This window comes from Heptranchias perlo, chromosome 12, assembly GCF_035084215.1.
Source record: "Heptranchias perlo isolate sHepPer1 chromosome 12, sHepPer1.hap1, whole genome shotgun sequence".
NCBI lineage: Eukaryota > Metazoa > Chordata > Chondrichthyes > Hexanchiformes > Hexanchidae > Heptranchias > Heptranchias perlo.
The window spans coordinates 29,394,874-29,413,141 of NC_090336.1; the positions used below are offsets into that span (position 1 = coordinate 29,394,874).

The 18,268-nt window shown below is 43.5% G+C and overlaps 1 protein-coding gene across 1 annotated transcript in view; it reads right to left on the reverse strand.

Moving 5' to 3' along the window:
• LOC137327781 (uncharacterized) overlaps positions 1–17,208 on the reverse strand; it is a 49,574-nt gene extending 32,366 nt beyond the window's left edge. The window contains exons 1-4 of the mRNA XM_067993588.1: positions 17,180–17,208; positions 12,426–12,664; positions 7,928–8,275; positions 5,718–6,038 (exon numbers count right to left, since the gene is read on the reverse strand). Coding sequence (XP_067849689.1) covers positions 5,718–6,038; positions 7,928–8,275; positions 12,426–12,664; positions 17,180–17,208 — 937 coding nt within the window. The remainder of the gene's footprint in view (positions 1–5,717; positions 6,039–7,927; positions 8,276–12,425; positions 12,665–17,179) is intronic.
• Between the last annotated feature and the right edge of the window lie 1,060 nt (positions 17,209–18,268).

Sequence of the window (18,268 nt, forward strand, 5' to 3'; positions counted from 1 at the left end):
TGGTAGAAGTAGGGAACCTTGGATGACTCGGGAGATTGAGGCCCTAGTCAAAAAGAAGAAGGAGGCATATGACATGCATAGGCAGCTGGGATCAAGTGGATCCCTTGAAGAGTATAGAGATTGCCGGAGTAGAGTTAAGAGAGAAATCAGGAGGGCAAAAAGGGGACATGAGATTGCTTTGGCAGATAAGGCAAAGGAGAATCCAAAGAGCTTCTACAAATACATAAAGGGAAAAAGAGTAACTAGGGAGAGAGTAGGGCCTCTTAAGGATCAACAAGGTCATCTATGTGCTGAACCACAAGAGATGGGTGAGATCCTGAATGAATATTTCACATCGGTATTTACGGTTGAGAAAGGCATGGATGTTAGGGAGCTTGGGGAAATAAATAGTGATGTCTTGAGGAGTGTACATATTACAGAGAGGGAGGTGCTGGAAGTCTTAACGCGCATCAAGGTAGATAAATCTCCGGGACCTGATGAAATGTATCCCAGGACGTTATGGGAGGTTAGGGAGGAAATTGCGGGTCCCCTAGCAGAGATATTTGAATCATCCACCGCTACAGGTGAGGTGCCTGAAGATTGGAGGGTAGCAAATGTTGTGCCTTTGTTTAAGAAGGGAGGCAGGGAAAAGCCTGGGAACTACAGACCGGTGAGCCTGACATCTGTAGTGGGTAAGTTGTTAGAGGGTATTCTGAGGGACAGGATCTACAGGCATTTGGAGAGGCAGGGACTGATCAGGAACAGTCAGCATGGTTTTGTGAGAGGAAAATCATGTCTCATGAATTTGATTGAGTTTTTTGAAGGGGTAACCAAGAAGATAGATGAGGGCTGTGCAGTAGACGTGGTCTACATGGACTTCAGCAAAGCCTTTGACAAGGTACCGCATGGTAGGTTGTTACATAAGGTTAAATTTCATGGGATCCAAGGTGAGGTAGCCAATTGGATACAAAATTGGCTTGACGACAGAAGACAGAGGGTGGGTGTCGAGAGTTGTTTTTCAAACTGGATGCCTGTGTCCAGCGGTGTGCCTCAGGGATCGGTGCTGGGTCCGCTGTTATTTGTTATTTATATTAATGATTTGGATGAGAATTTAGGAGGCATGGTTAGTAAGTTTGCAGATGACACCAAGATTGGTGGCATTGTGGACAGTGAAGAAGGTTATCTAGGATTGCAACGGGATCTTGATAAATTGGGCCAGTGGGCCAATGAATGGCAGATGTAGTTTAATTTAGATAAATGTGAGGTGATGCATTTTGGGAGATCGAATCGGGCCAGGACCTACTCCGTTAATGGTAGGGCGTTGGGGAGAGTTATAGAACAAAGAGATCTAGGAGTACAGGTTCATAGCTCCTTGAAAGTGGAGTCACAGGTGGATAGGGTGGTGAAGAAGGCATTCGGCATGCTTGGTTTCATTGGTCAGAACATTGAATGCAGGAGTTGGGATGTCTTGTTGAAGTTGTACAGGGCATTGGTGAGGCCACACTTGGAGTACTGTGTACAGTTCTGGTCACCCTATTATAGAAAGGATATTATTAAACTAGAAAGAGTGCAAAAAAGATTTACTAGGATGCTACCGGGACTTGATGGGTTGACTTATAGGGAGAGGTTAGACAGACTGGGACTTTTTTCCCTGGAGAGTAGGAGGTTAAGGGGTGATCTTATAGAAGTCTATAAAATAATGAGGGGCATAGATAAGGTAGATAGTCAAAATCTTTTCCCAAAGGTAGGGGAGTCTATAACGAGGGGGCATAGATTTAAGGTGAGAGGGGAGAGATACAAAAGGGTCCAGAGGGGCAATTTTTTCACTCAAAGGGTGGTGAGTGTCTGGAACGAGCTGCCAGAGGCAGTAGTAGAGGCGGGTACAATTTTGTCTTTTAAAAAGCATTTGGACAGTTACATGGGTAAGATGGGTATAGAGGGATATGGGCCAAGTGCAGGAAATTGAGACTAGCTTAGTGGTATAAACTGGGCGACATGGACATGTTGGGCCGAAGGGCCTGTTTCCATGTTGTAACTTCTATGATTCTTCTATGATTCTATGAAGAAGGCGGCTTACCATCACCTTCTGAAGGGCAATTAGGGATGGGCAATAAATGTTGGCCTCGCCAGCGACACCCACATCCCATGAATGAATAAAAAAACATGTTAAGTCATTTATTGTAATGTATTACAATGCTTCTGCATTGTTGTAGTCTGCTTAGCCTAACCGTATTCAAAATAGTTGCATGAAAGCTCTCCCAAATGGTTATTGGCCAAGTGCATTGCCTGGGGTGAGATTAAGTCATACCGCCCAAAGCAATCTCAGATTTCATCCCCAGTCTATACTTAGTTGTCTAATTCCAGCTGCACCAGCAATTACCTGCTTCAGACCACCAAACAGCCAGCCATAATAGGAAGTGCTTGTATGTAGACTCAGGTGAATATAGGATCTATAGTGGAATAGCCAGCCAGCACTTAATGTAGGTACAAACATGAAGAATGGGCATTTGGTGAGGTTCAGTGCAGCAGTGGTAAACATATAACCTTATTCTAGTAAGAATCAATCAACCCCTCTGTAGAGAAGCGGAGAAAGTAAAAAGAAATTACCCCAAGTACTACGTGTAACTTGCTTTTGTTGCACTGTTTACAGTAGAATTGCAAAGAGTGCAAATTAATGCTAATAGTTCCTATAATATTAGTACTTGAAATACTCTATTCTTCATAAAATAAGGAGTCTTACAACACCAGGTTATAGTCCAACAGCTTTATTTGAAATCACAAGCTTTCGGAGCTTTGCTCCTTCGTCAGGTGAGTGCAGGGTTCCATAAAGGCACCGCATATATAGTCACAGAACAATGCCTGGTGATTACCGATAATCTTTCCAACTGCCCGTTTTCACACCTCGGCAGAGAGATAATCACAGCAATCAAAGGAGTGGATGGTGTTCAGACAGGGGAACATTACACCCAAGACTACTGAATACACAAGCGGTCAGATTACAAAGACAGAGAGAGAGAGGGAGAGAGACACCCGAAAGGCAGAGAGAGAGAGAGAGAATGACCAGTTGTATTAAAAACAGATAACTTTTTTCTCCTGGTGGGGTTACATGTAGCGTGACATGAATCCAAGATCCCGGTTGAGGCCGTCCTCATGGGTGCGGAACTTGGCTATCAATTTCTGCTCGACAAATTTGCATTGCCGTGTGTCTCGAAGGCCGCCTTGAAGAACGCTTACCCGAAGATCGGAGGCTGAATGTCCCTGACTGCTGAAGTGTTCCCCGACTGGGAGGGAACCTTCCTGTCTGGCGATTGTTGTGCGGTGTCCGTTCATCCGTTGTCACAGTGTCTGCATGGTTTCGCCAATGTACCATGCTCCGGGGCATCCTTTCCTGCAACATATGAGGTAGACAACGTTGGCCGAGTCACAGGAGTATGAACCATGTACCTGGTGGGTGGTGTCCTCTCGTGTGATGGTGGTATCTGTATCGATGATCTGGCATGTCTTGCAGAGGTTGCCGTGGCAGGGTTGTGTGGTGTCGTGGACGCTGTTCTCCTGAAAGCTGGGTAATTTGCTGTGAACGATGGTCTGTTTGAGGTTAGGTGGCTGTTTAAAGGCGAGTAGTGGAGGTGTGGGGATGGCCTTAGCGAGGTGTTTGTCGTCATCGATGACATGTTGAAGGCTGCGGAGAACACGGCGTAGTTTCTCTGCTCCGGGGAAGTACTGGACGACGAAGGGTACTCTGTTGGTTGTGTCCCGTGTTTGTCTTCTGAGGAGGTCTATGCGATTTTTCGCTGTGGCCCGTTGGAACTGTCGATCAACGAGTCGAGCGTCATATCCCGTTCTTACGAGGGCGTCTTTCAGTGTCTGTAGGTGTCCATCGCGTTCCTCCTCGTCTGAGCAGACCCTGTGTATTCGCAGGGCCTGTCCATAGGGGATGGCCTCTTTGACATGGTTAGGGTGGAAGCTGGAAAAGTGGAGCATCATGAGGTTGTCCGTGGGCTTGCGGTAGAGTGAGGTGCTGAGGTGCCCGTCTTTGATGGAGGTTTGTGTGTCCAAGAAAGAAACCGATTCTGAGGAGTAGTCCATGGTGAGTTTGATGGTGGGATGGAACTTGTTGATGTTATCGTGTAGTCTCTTCAGTGATTCTTCGCCGTGGGTCCATAGGAAGAAAATGTCAACTTCTTCACTGCACAGGACCTCCAACTAACGCTATACACCAGATACATCGACGACATTTTCTTCCTATGGACCCATGGCGAAGAATCACTAAAGAGACTACACGATAACATCAACAAGTTGCATCCCACCATCAAACTCACCATGGACTACTCCTCAGAATCGGTTTCATTCTTGGACACACGAATCTCCATCAAAGACGGGCACCTCAGCACCTCACTCTACCGCAAGCCCACGGACAACCTCACGATGCTCCACTTTTCCAGCTTCCACCCTAACCACGTCAAAGAGGCCATCCCCTATGGACAGGCCCTGCGAATACACAGGATCTGCTCAGACGAGGAGGAACGCGATGGACACCTACAGACACTGAAAGACGCCCTCGTAAGAACGGGATATGACGCTCGACTCATCGATCGACAGTTCCGACGGGCCACAGCGAAAAATCGCATAGACCTCCTCAGAAGACTAACACGGGACACAACCAACAGAGTACCCTTCGTTGTCCAGTACTTCCCCGGAGCGGAGAAACTACGCCATGTTCTTCGCAGCCTTCAACATGTCATCGATGACGACGAACACCTCGCTAAGGCCATCCCCACGCCTCCACTACTCGCCTTTAAACAGCCACCCAACCTCAAACAGACCATCATTCGCAGCAAATTACCCAGCTTTCAGGAGAACAGCGTCCACAACACCACACAACCCTGCCACGGTAACCTCTGCAAGACATGCCAGATCATCGACACAGATACCACCATCACACGAGAGGACACCACCCGCCAGGTGCATGGTTCATACTCCTGTGACTCGGCCAACGTTGTCTACCTCATACGTTGCAGGAAAGGATGCCCCGGAGCATGGTACATTGGCGAGACCATGCAGACACTGCGACAACGGATGAACGGACACCGCACAACAATCGCCAGACAGGAGGGTTCCCTCCCAGTCGGGGAACACTTCAGCAGTCAGGGACATTCAGCCACCGACCTTCGGGTAAGCGTTCTCCAAGGCGGCCTTCGAGACACACGACAATGCAAAATTGTCGAGCAGAAATTGATAGCCAAGTTCCGCACCCATGAGGACGGCCTCAACCGGGATCTTGGGTTCATGTCACGCTACATGTAACCCCACTAGGAGAAAAAAGTTATCTGTTTTTAATACAACTGGTCATTCTCTCTCTCTCTCTCTGCCTTTCGGGTGTCTCTCTCCCTCTCTCTCTCTCTCTGTCTTTGTAATCTGACCGCTTGTGTATTCAGTAGTCTTGGGTGTAATGTTCCCCTGTCTGAACACCATCCACTCCTTTGATTGCTGTGATTATCTCTCTGCCGAGGTGTGAAAACGGGCAGTTGGAAAGATTATCGGTAATCATCAGGCATTGTTCTGTGACTATATATGCGGTGCCTTTATGGAACCCTGCACTCACCTGACGAAGGAGGAAAGCTCCGACAGCTTGTGATTTCAAATAAAGCTGATGGACTATAACCTGGTGTTGTAAGACTCCTTACATTTGTCCACCCCAGTCCATCACCGGCTTCTCCACTTCATAAAATAAGGCATACCTGGGACGATGAGTTCAGCTTCCACTATAGTGTCATTAGGAAGAGACCGGTGTTTCACAATGCATCGGTAATTATTACCATCATCTTCCAGTGGTGCTGCAATGCTTATTTGACTGGATTTACTAAATGTCCCATCATCATTGCTAACCAATTCACCTCCAGAATCATTGCTCGCAACACTTTCCGTTTTCCCTTGCGATAGCTTTTCCCAGCTGATATGTAGCTGACGTGGATAAAATCCAGTCACGTCACATCTCACAGACCACTTTGAACCATTTGAGATCGTAACACGTTCAGTGGACAGGTTGATCTTTGGTCGAGCTGTATATACAAGGGAAAAGCAAATCGAAGATTAAGTCATCAGGCTGGATATTACTAATTGTTAATTCAGCAGATGTAAAATGTGGGACTTTGCAGCTACTTGCAGTAAAGTTACTAGCTACAAGCCCATTTTCCTTTTGTTGCTTTGGGCTGGTTTTGTGTACAAAAACAATTGCTCTTTGTGATGAATAATCCACAAAGCCTCATTTATTGTCTGTTCTTTCCCATCATGAATTCAGTTAATCTAACCTAGACAGTGGTAGACCACAGTTGGAGTCACTGGATATTACTCAAGAGCAGGAACCCATCTGTAGTACCTCATGGATCCCTGACATTATCTTCTCAACTCCGCACAGACTGAGGATCAAACATGGGATCTTCCTAATCTGTCATCAGTTCCCTTCAAATATTATGGATTTTTATCTTGTTTTGTCTTTCCACAGCTTTGATCTTACAATCTTGCACTCATTGTCACAAAGATGGAGCTATTTTAGCTTTTCCCATCAGAATTTTGCCCTAAAGGTTTCTTTGAATTACTTATTTTGTGAATTGTGAATCCAAAAAACTGCAGCATTTTTGTAAGCTTGGTTTTTTTTAAATTTTGGTTTCTATATAATTAATGAAGATTTTTTAAAAAAAGAACTAGAAACACTGGTTGGAATGAAACCTTCAGTGCACAAGAGAGAGCAAGAGGAAGAAATACATTTGTAAAGCCTTCCCTCACCAACACTCTGGGAAGATACCATTTTGCTCCAGTCAAAATACCCAATTGAGTTAAATACCTTTACAGCTTGACAAGATTTTTTTAAAACCACTCCCAGGAGATTGCATGGTTAGAAAGTGGGTGAATGGTGTGTGTGTCAGGATGGGAATAGGCTTGATGGTTTTTTCCACCTCTTCCTTTCCAATGTTAAACATAAACGAGCACTATATCCTGAAATGAGCAATGACTTTCATTTTATAGATTCTTCACATTATACCACTGCTGGCGATGGTAGCCCTGGCTGCAGTGGTATCACTGTAAAGTAAACAAATCAGCACCACTATCTCCAGAGGTGCACAGTAACACATAAAGATGTGGTTATTCCTGGCTCCTGGAAGGCAGCAGTGATACACCAGCCACCAGCTAACTCAGCACAGACTAAGGATCAAACTTGGGACCTTTCTTATCAGGTGACTCCATTTCATACCAGGCAATGCATTTACTGAGTTAAAGGCACTACTTGGCAATTTCACTCACAATAGTTGTTGTGGAAAATGGAAAAATGTCACGCTGGTGCAGAAGGGGGATGGATGCCATTCTAAGATTAGGACTGAGGCACATTTTTAAAGGGAACTTTACTTTGCATCTAACTTTGCTAAACCTGACCAATACTTCCATGGTTCTACGACCAAGGAGTGCTTGATGCTGACATTGGGTGCCTAAAATGAAAAGTATTTCTTCCCCAGGGTTGCCATCTTTCGGATGAGATGTTAAACCAAGGCTCCATCTGCCCTCTCAGGCGGATGTAAAAGATGTCATAGCACTATTCAAAGAAAAGGAGTTCTCCCAGTGTCCCGTCCAACATTCATCCCTCAGCCAACATCACTAAAACAGATTATTTGGTCATTATTGCATTGTTGTTTGTGGAACCTTGCTGCGTGCAAATTGGCTGCAGTGTTTCCCTACATTAAATAGTGACTACACTTGAAAAGTACTTCATTGGCTGCGAAGCACTTTGGGATGTCCTGAGGTCATGAAAGGCGCTATATAAATGCAAGTCCTTTCTTATTTCTGACTTCCTTATGCTCTTGTGTGTGCTACAATCAATTTCAGTAACCTGGTTTATGCACAAATATACTTTAAGATAAGTCGCAACAATACAGAGAGTGTCTTTTTTAAAAATTACCTGACACTTGGAGCATTGAGCTGTTTTGTACTTTTGATGGAGTATAAAATACAGTACAGATATATTGACCTTCTTCGTTGATTTGTATTTTTGGAAGATATAGTGAAGCATTTCCTTTCCGCAAATCATCTTCATTAATTCGTGCACCTGGTCTAATAGAGGAATGATTCCCTTCATTAAATGCATACACATTTCTCATTCTTTCTTCATGTACCAATGACCACTGGACTGCTACATATTCCAGGTCAAGCTCTGCAGTGTTAAAGCCGGATACTTTACATCCCAGAAGAACATCTTCATTCACTAGAACTTGCAGTGGACTTTGAAATATGTTTATATTCAAGGTATCTTTACAGAAAGAAAATAGTTTGAAATATATTATAAAACACCCAGTATCACAATTACAAACACAAGAATTATCACCACAGATTAAAATATATCAGACACAATAGTATTCTATTTTTCTTTAATTATTACACAAAGAAAAGCCAAGAAATTTGATTTCTACAGTAAGGAACAATTTAATATGGCTTTAAGAACATTGCTAGACTGTAGATACCCAGTACCGAAGCAAAGAGCTGCCAGACCTGAGTTATAATGCTGACTCTGCATCCCTCTGTGACCAGGAAAGACAGAGTTCTGTATATGTTGGCTTGCATGTATCTGGGCAGTTTCACTGACTAGCATCAAATGCAAGTTAAATTTTAATACCAGGACAGATCAAAAATAATTTATGTTTAATGTTACCAGAGAACTACCAAAGCCTGTCAGCTCTCTGCAAACAATGAAAAGGTGAAGAACGCAGTTTGAGTTCCCTGGTGGCCTAGTGGGAAAAGGCATTTCATAGTATAGAACTAAACCATATATATTAAAAAGATCCAGGTTCAATTCCTCATTTGTGCTGAGTCAGCCCACCTCAACTGGAACAGTCTTTGAGGCACTACAATTTACTTCAGAATGTGAAAAATCAACCAAGGTTCTCACTCATGACCAGCGATCCCTGTGGATGTGTGGATATTGAATGAGAAAAGGATTGGGTTCAGCTATGATCCTTCTACCATCTCTCCTAATACTCGGTCAAATTATCTGAACACACTCATAATCTAGACTCACATTTGAAGTGTGGCCACTTGGGTGAATTACTGGAGGCCTGCTGGAACTGCACAGTCATCACCTTCAGAAGAGGGAGAAAATTAGGAGGGATGGGGATTTCATAGATTAAAAAAAGACTACCTGGGAATTTTTAAAATTTCACTTTAGAGCCACTGTAGCACAACTGCAGTCAGTATGAATCCAAAGGATACACAAGAGGTCACCTTATAATTCTTGGCTAAACCTGGTTCAGGTGACTTCATACATTAGAACATAAGAACATAAGAAATAGGAGCAAGAGTAGGCCAATCGGCCCCTCGAGCCTGCTCCGCCATTCAATAAGATCATGGCTGATCTGATCCTAACCTCAAATCTAAATTCATGTCCAATTTCCTGCCCGCTCCCCGTAACCCCTAATTCCCTTTACTTCTAGGAAACTGTCTATTTCTGTTTTAAATTTATTTAATGATGTAGCTTCCACAGCTTCCTGGGGCAGCAAATTCCACAGACCTACTACTCTCTGAGTGAAGAAGTTTCTCATCATCTCAGTTTTGAAAAAGCAGCCCCTTATTCTAAGATTATGCCCCCTAGTTCTAGTTTCACCCATCCTTGGGAACATCCTTACTGCATCCACCCGATCAAGCCCCTTCACAATCTTATATGTTTCAATAAGATCGCCTCTCATTCTTCTGAACTCCAATGAGTAGAGTCCCAATCTACTCAACCTCTCCTCACATGTCCGCTCCCTCATCCCCGGGATTAACCGAGTGAACCTTCTTTGTACTGCCTCGAGAGCAAGTATGTCTTTTCTGAAGTATGGAGACCAAAACTGTATGCAGTATTCCAGGTGCGGTCTCACCAATACCTTATATAACTGCAGCAATACCTCCCTGTTTTTATATTCTATCCCCCAGCAATAAAAGCCAACATTCCAATGGCCTTCTTGATCACCTGTTGCACCTGCATGCTAACTTTTTGATTTTCTTGCACTAGGACCCCCAGATCCCTTTGTACTGCAGTACTTTCCAGTTTCTCGCCATTAAGATAATAACTTGCTCTCTGATTTTTTTCTGCCAAAGTGCATAACCTCACATTTTCCAATATTGTATTGCATCTGCCTGTCTATATCCCCTTGTAGGTTTTTTATGTCCTCCTCACTCTCCGCTTTCCCTCCCATCTTTGTATCATCTGCAAACTTTGATATGTTACACTTGGTCCCCTCCTCCAAATCGTTAATATAGATTGTAAAGAGTTGGGGACCCAGCACCGACCCCTGCGGAACACCACTGGTTACTGGTTGCCAGTCCGAGAATGAACCATTTATCCCAACTCTCTGCTTCCTGTTAGATAACCAATCCTCCACCCATGCCAGAATATTACCCCCAATCCAGTGATTCTTTATCTTGAGCAATAATCTTTTATGTGGCACCTTGTCGAATGCCTTCTGGAAGTCTAAATACACTACGTCCACTGGTTCCCCTTTATCCACCCTGTACGTTATGTCCTCAAAGAACTCAAGCAAATTTGTCAGACATGACTTCCCCTTCATAAAGCCATGCTGACTTTGTCCTATTAAATTATGTTTATCCAAATGTTCTGCTACTGTCTCCTTAATAATAGACTCCAAAATTTTACCCACCACAGATGTTAGGCTAACTGGTCTATAATTTCCAGCCTTCTGCCTACTACCCTTTTTAAATAAGGGTGTTACATTAGCAGTTTTCCAATCTGCCGGGACCTTTGCCGAGTCCAGAGAATTTTGGAAAATTATTACCAAAGCATCAATACCCAAATTATCAATACAGTTTACACTGAGGCAAGTTTAAAACCAATCATAGAAATTACACCACAGTAGGAGGACACCCGACCTCCGAAAGCAGACCCCCCCCCCAATCACGTACCCCCCTGCAATCGCAGACCCCCGACCCCTCGATCGTGGACCACCAACCCCCCGATCGCGGACCCCCGACCCCAATCCTCCCCCCCCAACTCCGATCCCCGACCCTCCCCCCATCCTCCCCCCAGTCCAATCCTCCGACCTCCGACCCCCGACCCTCCCCCTCAAAGATCGTGGACCCCACGATGACCGCCGACCCTGACACCCACCCCCCACCCCCCGTGACTGACCCCCGATTCCATCCCCCATAACTCACGGCCCCCGTTCCAATCTATGCCCACCCATGCCAAACTCTGCCCACCCATGCCAACCTACGCCCACCCATGCCCCCCCCCCCATCCATACAAGACTTACCTGCAGACTTAGCTGAAGACGTCCTCTCCCTGGCTGGTCGCCCGTCCGTCAGTCGGACAAGAAACCAACAAAAGAAAAGACGTCCTTACGTCAAAATCGTAAGGATGTCTGGGAAACCCGAACTAATGGGTTTCCAGGCTTCAATTTGACCCTCCTGCGGCCTTCCCCGCTAGGTTTTAAAATTGAGCCCCATATTTTGGAGAGGGTTCTGAGAAGAGCAACCAGGATAATTATGCAACCTCAATTACTACTTGGGTTATGATGAAACTGGGTCTTATCTCTGAATACTTTTAAATCTTTGCAACTTCAAAGCAATGATCATCCACAAAATTAGCAGGTTTGTTGGCCATGGGAAAATTTAATTTTTTTTTTAAAAAGGTACAAGTTACTACAGTCAGTGCCCACCCTCAAGTCTAAAAGATCTCTTTAGTAACCACTCAAAGATTCCATTTCACGTGATCAGTTTTTGTGCAAGAACTTCCAGCCATCAGTCCTAAATTTTCATTTCACCAGTTTGAACCTCTACCCTCTAATCTTACTACTATAGTTTTACAAAGTATTGTTCCAGATTTATGTTTTCTATATCAATTTTACATAGCCCGAAATGGTACCTGCTTTCATTTTCTCCTTTCGAGGCTGAAGCACCAAAGCATTTACAGTCTTTCCTCATAACTTAGTCATCTGATCCTTTGTGGTTCTTGTGGTGAACCATTATTTACAGCTTCGTTTTGAGAGGGGATGAATTTTTAAAAATGTAAAATACTGCATTCTTGGCTTGGAAAAATAATTTTAAAAATTATTATTCATTCTCGGGATGTGGGCATCGCTGGCAAGGCCAGCATTTAATGCCAATGAGTGTGTCAGCATGGCTCAGTGGAGCAGCCTCACCTCTTGAATATCTCCATGTTTCTAGGTGGCCAAATCTAGTCACAGTATAGCCAGAGCAACTCTTCCAATATATTCTACTGATAAAGGAATTAATTGTTTTGTTGCATGTTTTCCGCAGTGGCTGGAAATGTTAAGTGCCAAGTACACCAACATTCCTAGATTACGGGGCAGGGCGGCAGCTCCCCACTGACAGAGGCACAAAACTCATTTTCCGTTTTTGAAATTAAGCCACTGTGGAAGAAGTAAATCGTTCCCACAATATTTTACCTGAGGCTGAAAATAAGAGCGTGACAGCAGTCAACGTTAGGAGCGTTTTTGCGGAGTAAAATCCAGCACGGGGAGCCATGTCTGCCGAGTTATACAGAAGATGTTCCGACACCTCGATCCCTTTCGCTTTGATTCCTTGAACCAGGATGTAAATATCACCCAGCAGAGCCCGGAAATTTACCGCATCGACTCTGCCACTCACAAATATCTCTTGTGACCGGTTCTCTTCCACTTTCTCTCTGGAGTAATGATGAAAATTTTCACTGGGTGCTCAATCGTTTTAAATTAAAAGCACAGCTCTCTCCACTGAGCTCACTGAGTGTGTCATTACTCCGTTCCCTTAAAAATCTGGGGCTGAACCTGCCAAATGTTGTGTTTAGCAGTAACATCGGAATATAGGAACAGGAGTAGGCCATTCAACCCCTCGTGCCTGCTCCACCATTTGATAAGATCATGGCTGATCTGTGATCTAACTCCATATACCTGCCTTTGGCCCATATCCCTTAATACCTTTGGTTGCCAAAAAGCTATCTATCTCACAATTTAAATTTAGCAATTGAGCTAGTATCAATTGCTGTTTGCGGGAGAGAGTTCCAAACTTCTACTACCCTTTGTGTGTAGAAATGTTTTCTAATCTCGCTCCTGAAAGGTCTGGCTCTAATTTTTAGACTGTGCCCCCTACTCCTAGAATCCCCAACCAGCGGAAATAGTTTCTCTCTATCCACCCTATCCAGTCCCCTTAATATCTTATAAACGTTGATCAGATCACCCCTTAACCTTCAAAATTCTAGAGAATACAACCCAATTTGTGTAATCTCTCCTCGTAACTTAACCCTTGAAGTCCGGGTATCATTCTAGTAAACCTACGCTGCACTCCCTCCAAGGCCAATATGTCCTTCCGAAGGTGCGGTGCCCAGAACTGCTCACAGTACTCCAGGTGCGGTCTAACCAGGGTTTTGTATAGCTGCAGCATAACTTCTGCCCCCTTGTACTCTAGTCCTCTACATATAAAGGCCAGAATTCCATTAGCCTTCTTGATTATTTTCTGCACCTGTTCATGACACTTCAATCATCTATGTACCTGAACCCCAAAGTCCCTTTGGACATCCACAGTTTTTAACTTTTTACCATTTAGAAAGTACCCTATTCTACCCTTTTTTGATCCACATTTGTCTACATTGAATTCTATTTGCCACAATTTTTCCCATTCACCTAATCTCTCAATATCGCTTTGTAATTTTATGTTTTCATCTACACTGCTTACAATACCACCAATCTTTGTGTCATCGGCAAATTTAGATATGAGACTTACTATGCCTTCATCTAAGTCATTAATAAATATTGTGAATAATTGAGGCCCCAAGACAGATCCCTGCGGGACTCCACTAGTCACATCCTGCCAATGTGAATACTTACCCATTATCCCGACTCTCTGTCGCCTTTCTCTCAGCCAATTTCCTAACCAAGTCCATAACTTTCCCTCGATTCCATGGGCTTCTATCTTAGCTAACAAAGTGCTCACTCATTTTGCTCTCTGGGAGTACTTTGGTTTAATGTACCACAACAGATCCAATGCTTCATTTGGCATGCTAAACAATGATGAAAGGACTAGAGTTGATTTCAAACCCACATCTCATGACAGTAATTATTTATTAAGGTGGCATTAAGGCAGCAAAGAGAGTTGACAGGCGGCATTTACAGGGGGACATTAATACAGCCAAATATAGGGCTTCCAGCAAGACTCACCATAACGCAGAAAAGCTGCATTCAACTGCTGGATTAGTTTAATTTAAGTGTAGTATATTGTGATGTGATTTGCTTTATTACTAATGTAGTGTGTAAACATTCTTCATGCAATTCCGATTATCTACTTCTTCATGCAATTTACTGCACGCTTACCTTTTAACGGATCGGAAGGGATTGTGTGGGAGATGTGGGGGCACCCTGAATGTTCTTGATGCCAAAAGACCCGAGAAATCTTAATCCAGCTCTGGGCATGTAAAGGAGTCAAGCAGTTGTTTTAGTCCACATGGAAACATGGGTGCCTCACTTCCTTGACAGAAGTCTGGGCTTTCCACTTCCCCCTCCCTCCTCCATTCCAGTGATTTTTCAGGGGATCGGGGGCAGGCAAAGACAGAAAGCAACTTGGGAATGGCCCCTGCCACATCTTCTCTTCCCTGCTGTTTCCCAGCATCTGGTCCCATTGGGACGTATTATTCCTGCCCAACGTGTTCCTCACCATTTGCACTCTTCAAATACTGAACACTCGGGCCACCTGTTAGGCTCCAGCATTTAGATACCAACAGAGGGGGCTTTGGGTCAGAAAGAGAATATAGCCCTATACAAACACTCCCAGAGCGTGGCCACATCCAAACACTGTTAGTTTAATCCAACATTTTCAATCTTTGAAATGTATTTTAAAACCAGGCAGCTCGCTGGCCAACTCTCTCTCCCCCTGGGGCTACCGCAGCAAGACTGTGCCCCCTTAAGGGCACAACTCCCTGGCAGAGGCTGGCGAACCTGGCTCCTGTGTGTAAATGACCCTGGGGCCAGAAATATGGCTGGAGTCAGCAACACATCTCCAGGGTGGGCAGAAAGCTCGCCTCACCAGAGATGCGCTGCAACCTAGGGAGGAGTTGAAAAGCCCTAGCCGCAGAATCAGCAGAGGAGGGACAATTGAGGTCTGAAAACATAGAAAGGAGATGCACTTCCTTGCTATTACCCAGCCAGCAAGTCAACCACAGGTAACAAAGTTACCTCTATCTCACCAAGCAATACTGTGCCAGGAGGCTACACTTCAGTCAGGAAGGCTGAGATGAATTGAGACATCTCTTGGAAACAGACCTACAGCAAAGCAGCAACATCAAAACTGTGCTGCCAGTAGTAATAGAAGTGTTGATGTCATTGAACTGTTTTGCGACAGGGGCCTTCCGGGCAATGGCTGGGGACTAGGCAAGGATCGTCCAGGTTGCGATTCACTATCTATGTAACCAAAGTCATAGATATTCTGTTTCAAAATGCTGCTGACTATATAAAATTCAGCTCTGGGATGTAGCGGAGGCAGGAGAGGCTTACAGGGATTTTGAAAGACGTGGCATTGCAATTGGAGCTCTCTTCCAACACTTCTAATTGGGCTTACAGCAATTAGGCAGTTTCGATGAGCAGATTCACTTCTTATGCGTACAGAAATAGAAAAAAGCCAGAAATATCCAGCAGGTCAGGCAACATCTGTGGAGAAACACGTTTCAGGTCTCAGGGGTTCTGTCTGAATTGTCGAGCAATCAAAGTTCAGCAGTGGGGGGGGGGGGGAAGATCACTCATATCGCAAGAGAAAACTCACAGCTGTGGTGAGCGGGGGGAGCATTTCCGGATGGGAAACCTGGAAGTATGAGTTTCCCGGCCGTCACGACGATTTTCATGTCAGGACGTTTTTTACATTTTATCAGCAGGTTTCCCACCCAACAGGCTGGCTGCCTGACAGATGGGAAAGCATCAGAACACCAGTTAAAAGTTTAATATCAAGTATGGGACAGTCGTCTCTCTACTAATATTAAAATGATGATAAATGAAGATTAAAAAGTTGCCAGGTCGTGCAATGCAGTTATGTAATAACCAGTATGAAGTCAGGGTGATGCAAGACTATCTCCTGGAGTTAATCCTGTCCAACTTCCCTGAACTGAATTTGGGCAACTTCACATCCAAAATACACTACAAGGCTTCAATCAATTCAAAGTAAAAACTGTTTCACATTGGGGCAAATGATGTTTTACAATGTGCCAATAAAGTAACTTGTGCTCAACTGACCTCTTCAAATTAGGTCTAGAACAGGTTGCACGATGCTGCAAGTTACAAGATAACAACTTGCTGGGCAATATTGGTTTTATCGACACCGCAGGTCATTAGTAGGTTCCTGAGGAACAATAATAATAGCACCTCCTGTGTAATAATACATGAATAAATGATTAGAAAAGGTGTTACACCCATTCTACATACACCCTGTTGATCCAGTACCCATTCCATTTCTGTAGACTCAACTAGGCCGTTGTAAACATAGCACGTGTACTTCCTACCAATATCCTCTTTAGTTGGTGTCAGCTTTAGAGTGCTGGTACAATAATACAGACCATTGTTTCCACAAGTAGGATTGCTAATTTCTGCTTTCCTAATCATTCCCTCACCATCATTGCACCAAACAACTGAAATATTTTTGGCAAAAAAGGAGTGGATTCGACAATTTAACATCAGCTCTTCTGTGATTGGCACCCCTGGAACATTCTGTACTGGCTCCAGTTATGGAGTGGCTAAAGATGGAAAGTGAAATAAAACATTGTAAAAAGCTACTCCCTCAGTAAATGTTTACTTGCCTGCAAAGTTAAAGGTGTGATTTATTTGAAATACTTAGTAAAATTCCAGCAATGACCTGTATTTTCTGGGAATCAATTATAACTGTAGGTTAATGAATATTAATAGTATTTATCAAAGTCATTTGTTAAGGCCATACACAGTTTAAATGCATTTATAAATAAAACGGCCAAAGTAGCAGGTTACTTCATTTAAAGGGTACCTCAGGATAGAGTGCTAGAATGGTTTTATTTCTCTATGTTTGCCTTAAAAACAAACAGTCGTGTATGTGGCTCACTTTTAAAAGATTATTACAAATAACACAAAACATTTCTTAAGCACAGCTTCCGAACAGGATTCGTCATCTTCTTGCCAGTTCCAAGGCTGAACACAAGCCTGTGACAATTCATTACTTAGCCTCAGATCTCAGCATCATCTCCATCCGTACTGTTTATTGAGCAGGGAACAAGGGCGGGAAGGGGCTGACAGCCAAAGACACAATAATAATGTATTTGTACCCAGCCTTGAATATGCTAAGGTATTGGGCAGGGAAATTTAAAGAAATACTTTTAATTACATTTTGGACTATATGTTTTAAATTGAATATTGGCAGGAAACGGCCATACTAAGAACTTATCTTGAAATTTACCTTGAAAAGCAAGTCTAAGAGAAAGAATTTGTATTTAAGAACAAGCTTCCTGTATGCAGAGTTTTCCTTGTGCATTTCTAAGAAACTGGTGAAAATTAATTGTTCCTCTTTTAAGCAAGTTTTTCCCGATAGTCACATGATATGCTGAATAATCAAAAGTCACAAAAGTCACATATTACACAATTTCTTCAAGACTGTTATCGTCAGCTATTTGGGAGAATGTTTATGGTATTGTATTGAGCTCCACAAAGTGCTGCTCCTAAAACTTCAAATCGGTGATTTGTGGAGAAATTTACTACTTTGTGAAATGTCTGGATGAATAGAAACACTGCAAATACAAATTGCTTTAAGGCAAATTGCTGTGAAGGACAACAGAAAAGAACAATAGGATTCTGACAAAAGAAAAGCTGCAAACAACTATTTATATAAAAAAAGAAAGCTAGGTAAAGGTCCACAGCCCATGCTGCAGGGCTCCAAAAGGATGAAAACGGTAAGAGAGAAAATCAGATAAATCAAGTCGTGGTGCTTAGGTGATGCCAAGCTTCGAGCCTTGTAAATTCACATTCAGGATAGTAAAATAGGTTTTCAATGCTACAATAATGTCAATTAACAGCATTCAAACAGGCAACACAGCAGAGGTTAAACGTTTACAATTAGCAATAAGGTCCTCAACTGTTATGAAATTAAACACCGTTAAGATAACTTTTAATAAAAAGAACTTGTACTTATGTAACACTTCAAGTCACCAGGATGTTTCAAAGTGCTTCACAGCCAATGAATTACTTTTTGTAATGTATACTGGGAATGTATAAAGGCTAGAAATTGGACCGTGTAGCGGCCGTTGTTTCGGCGC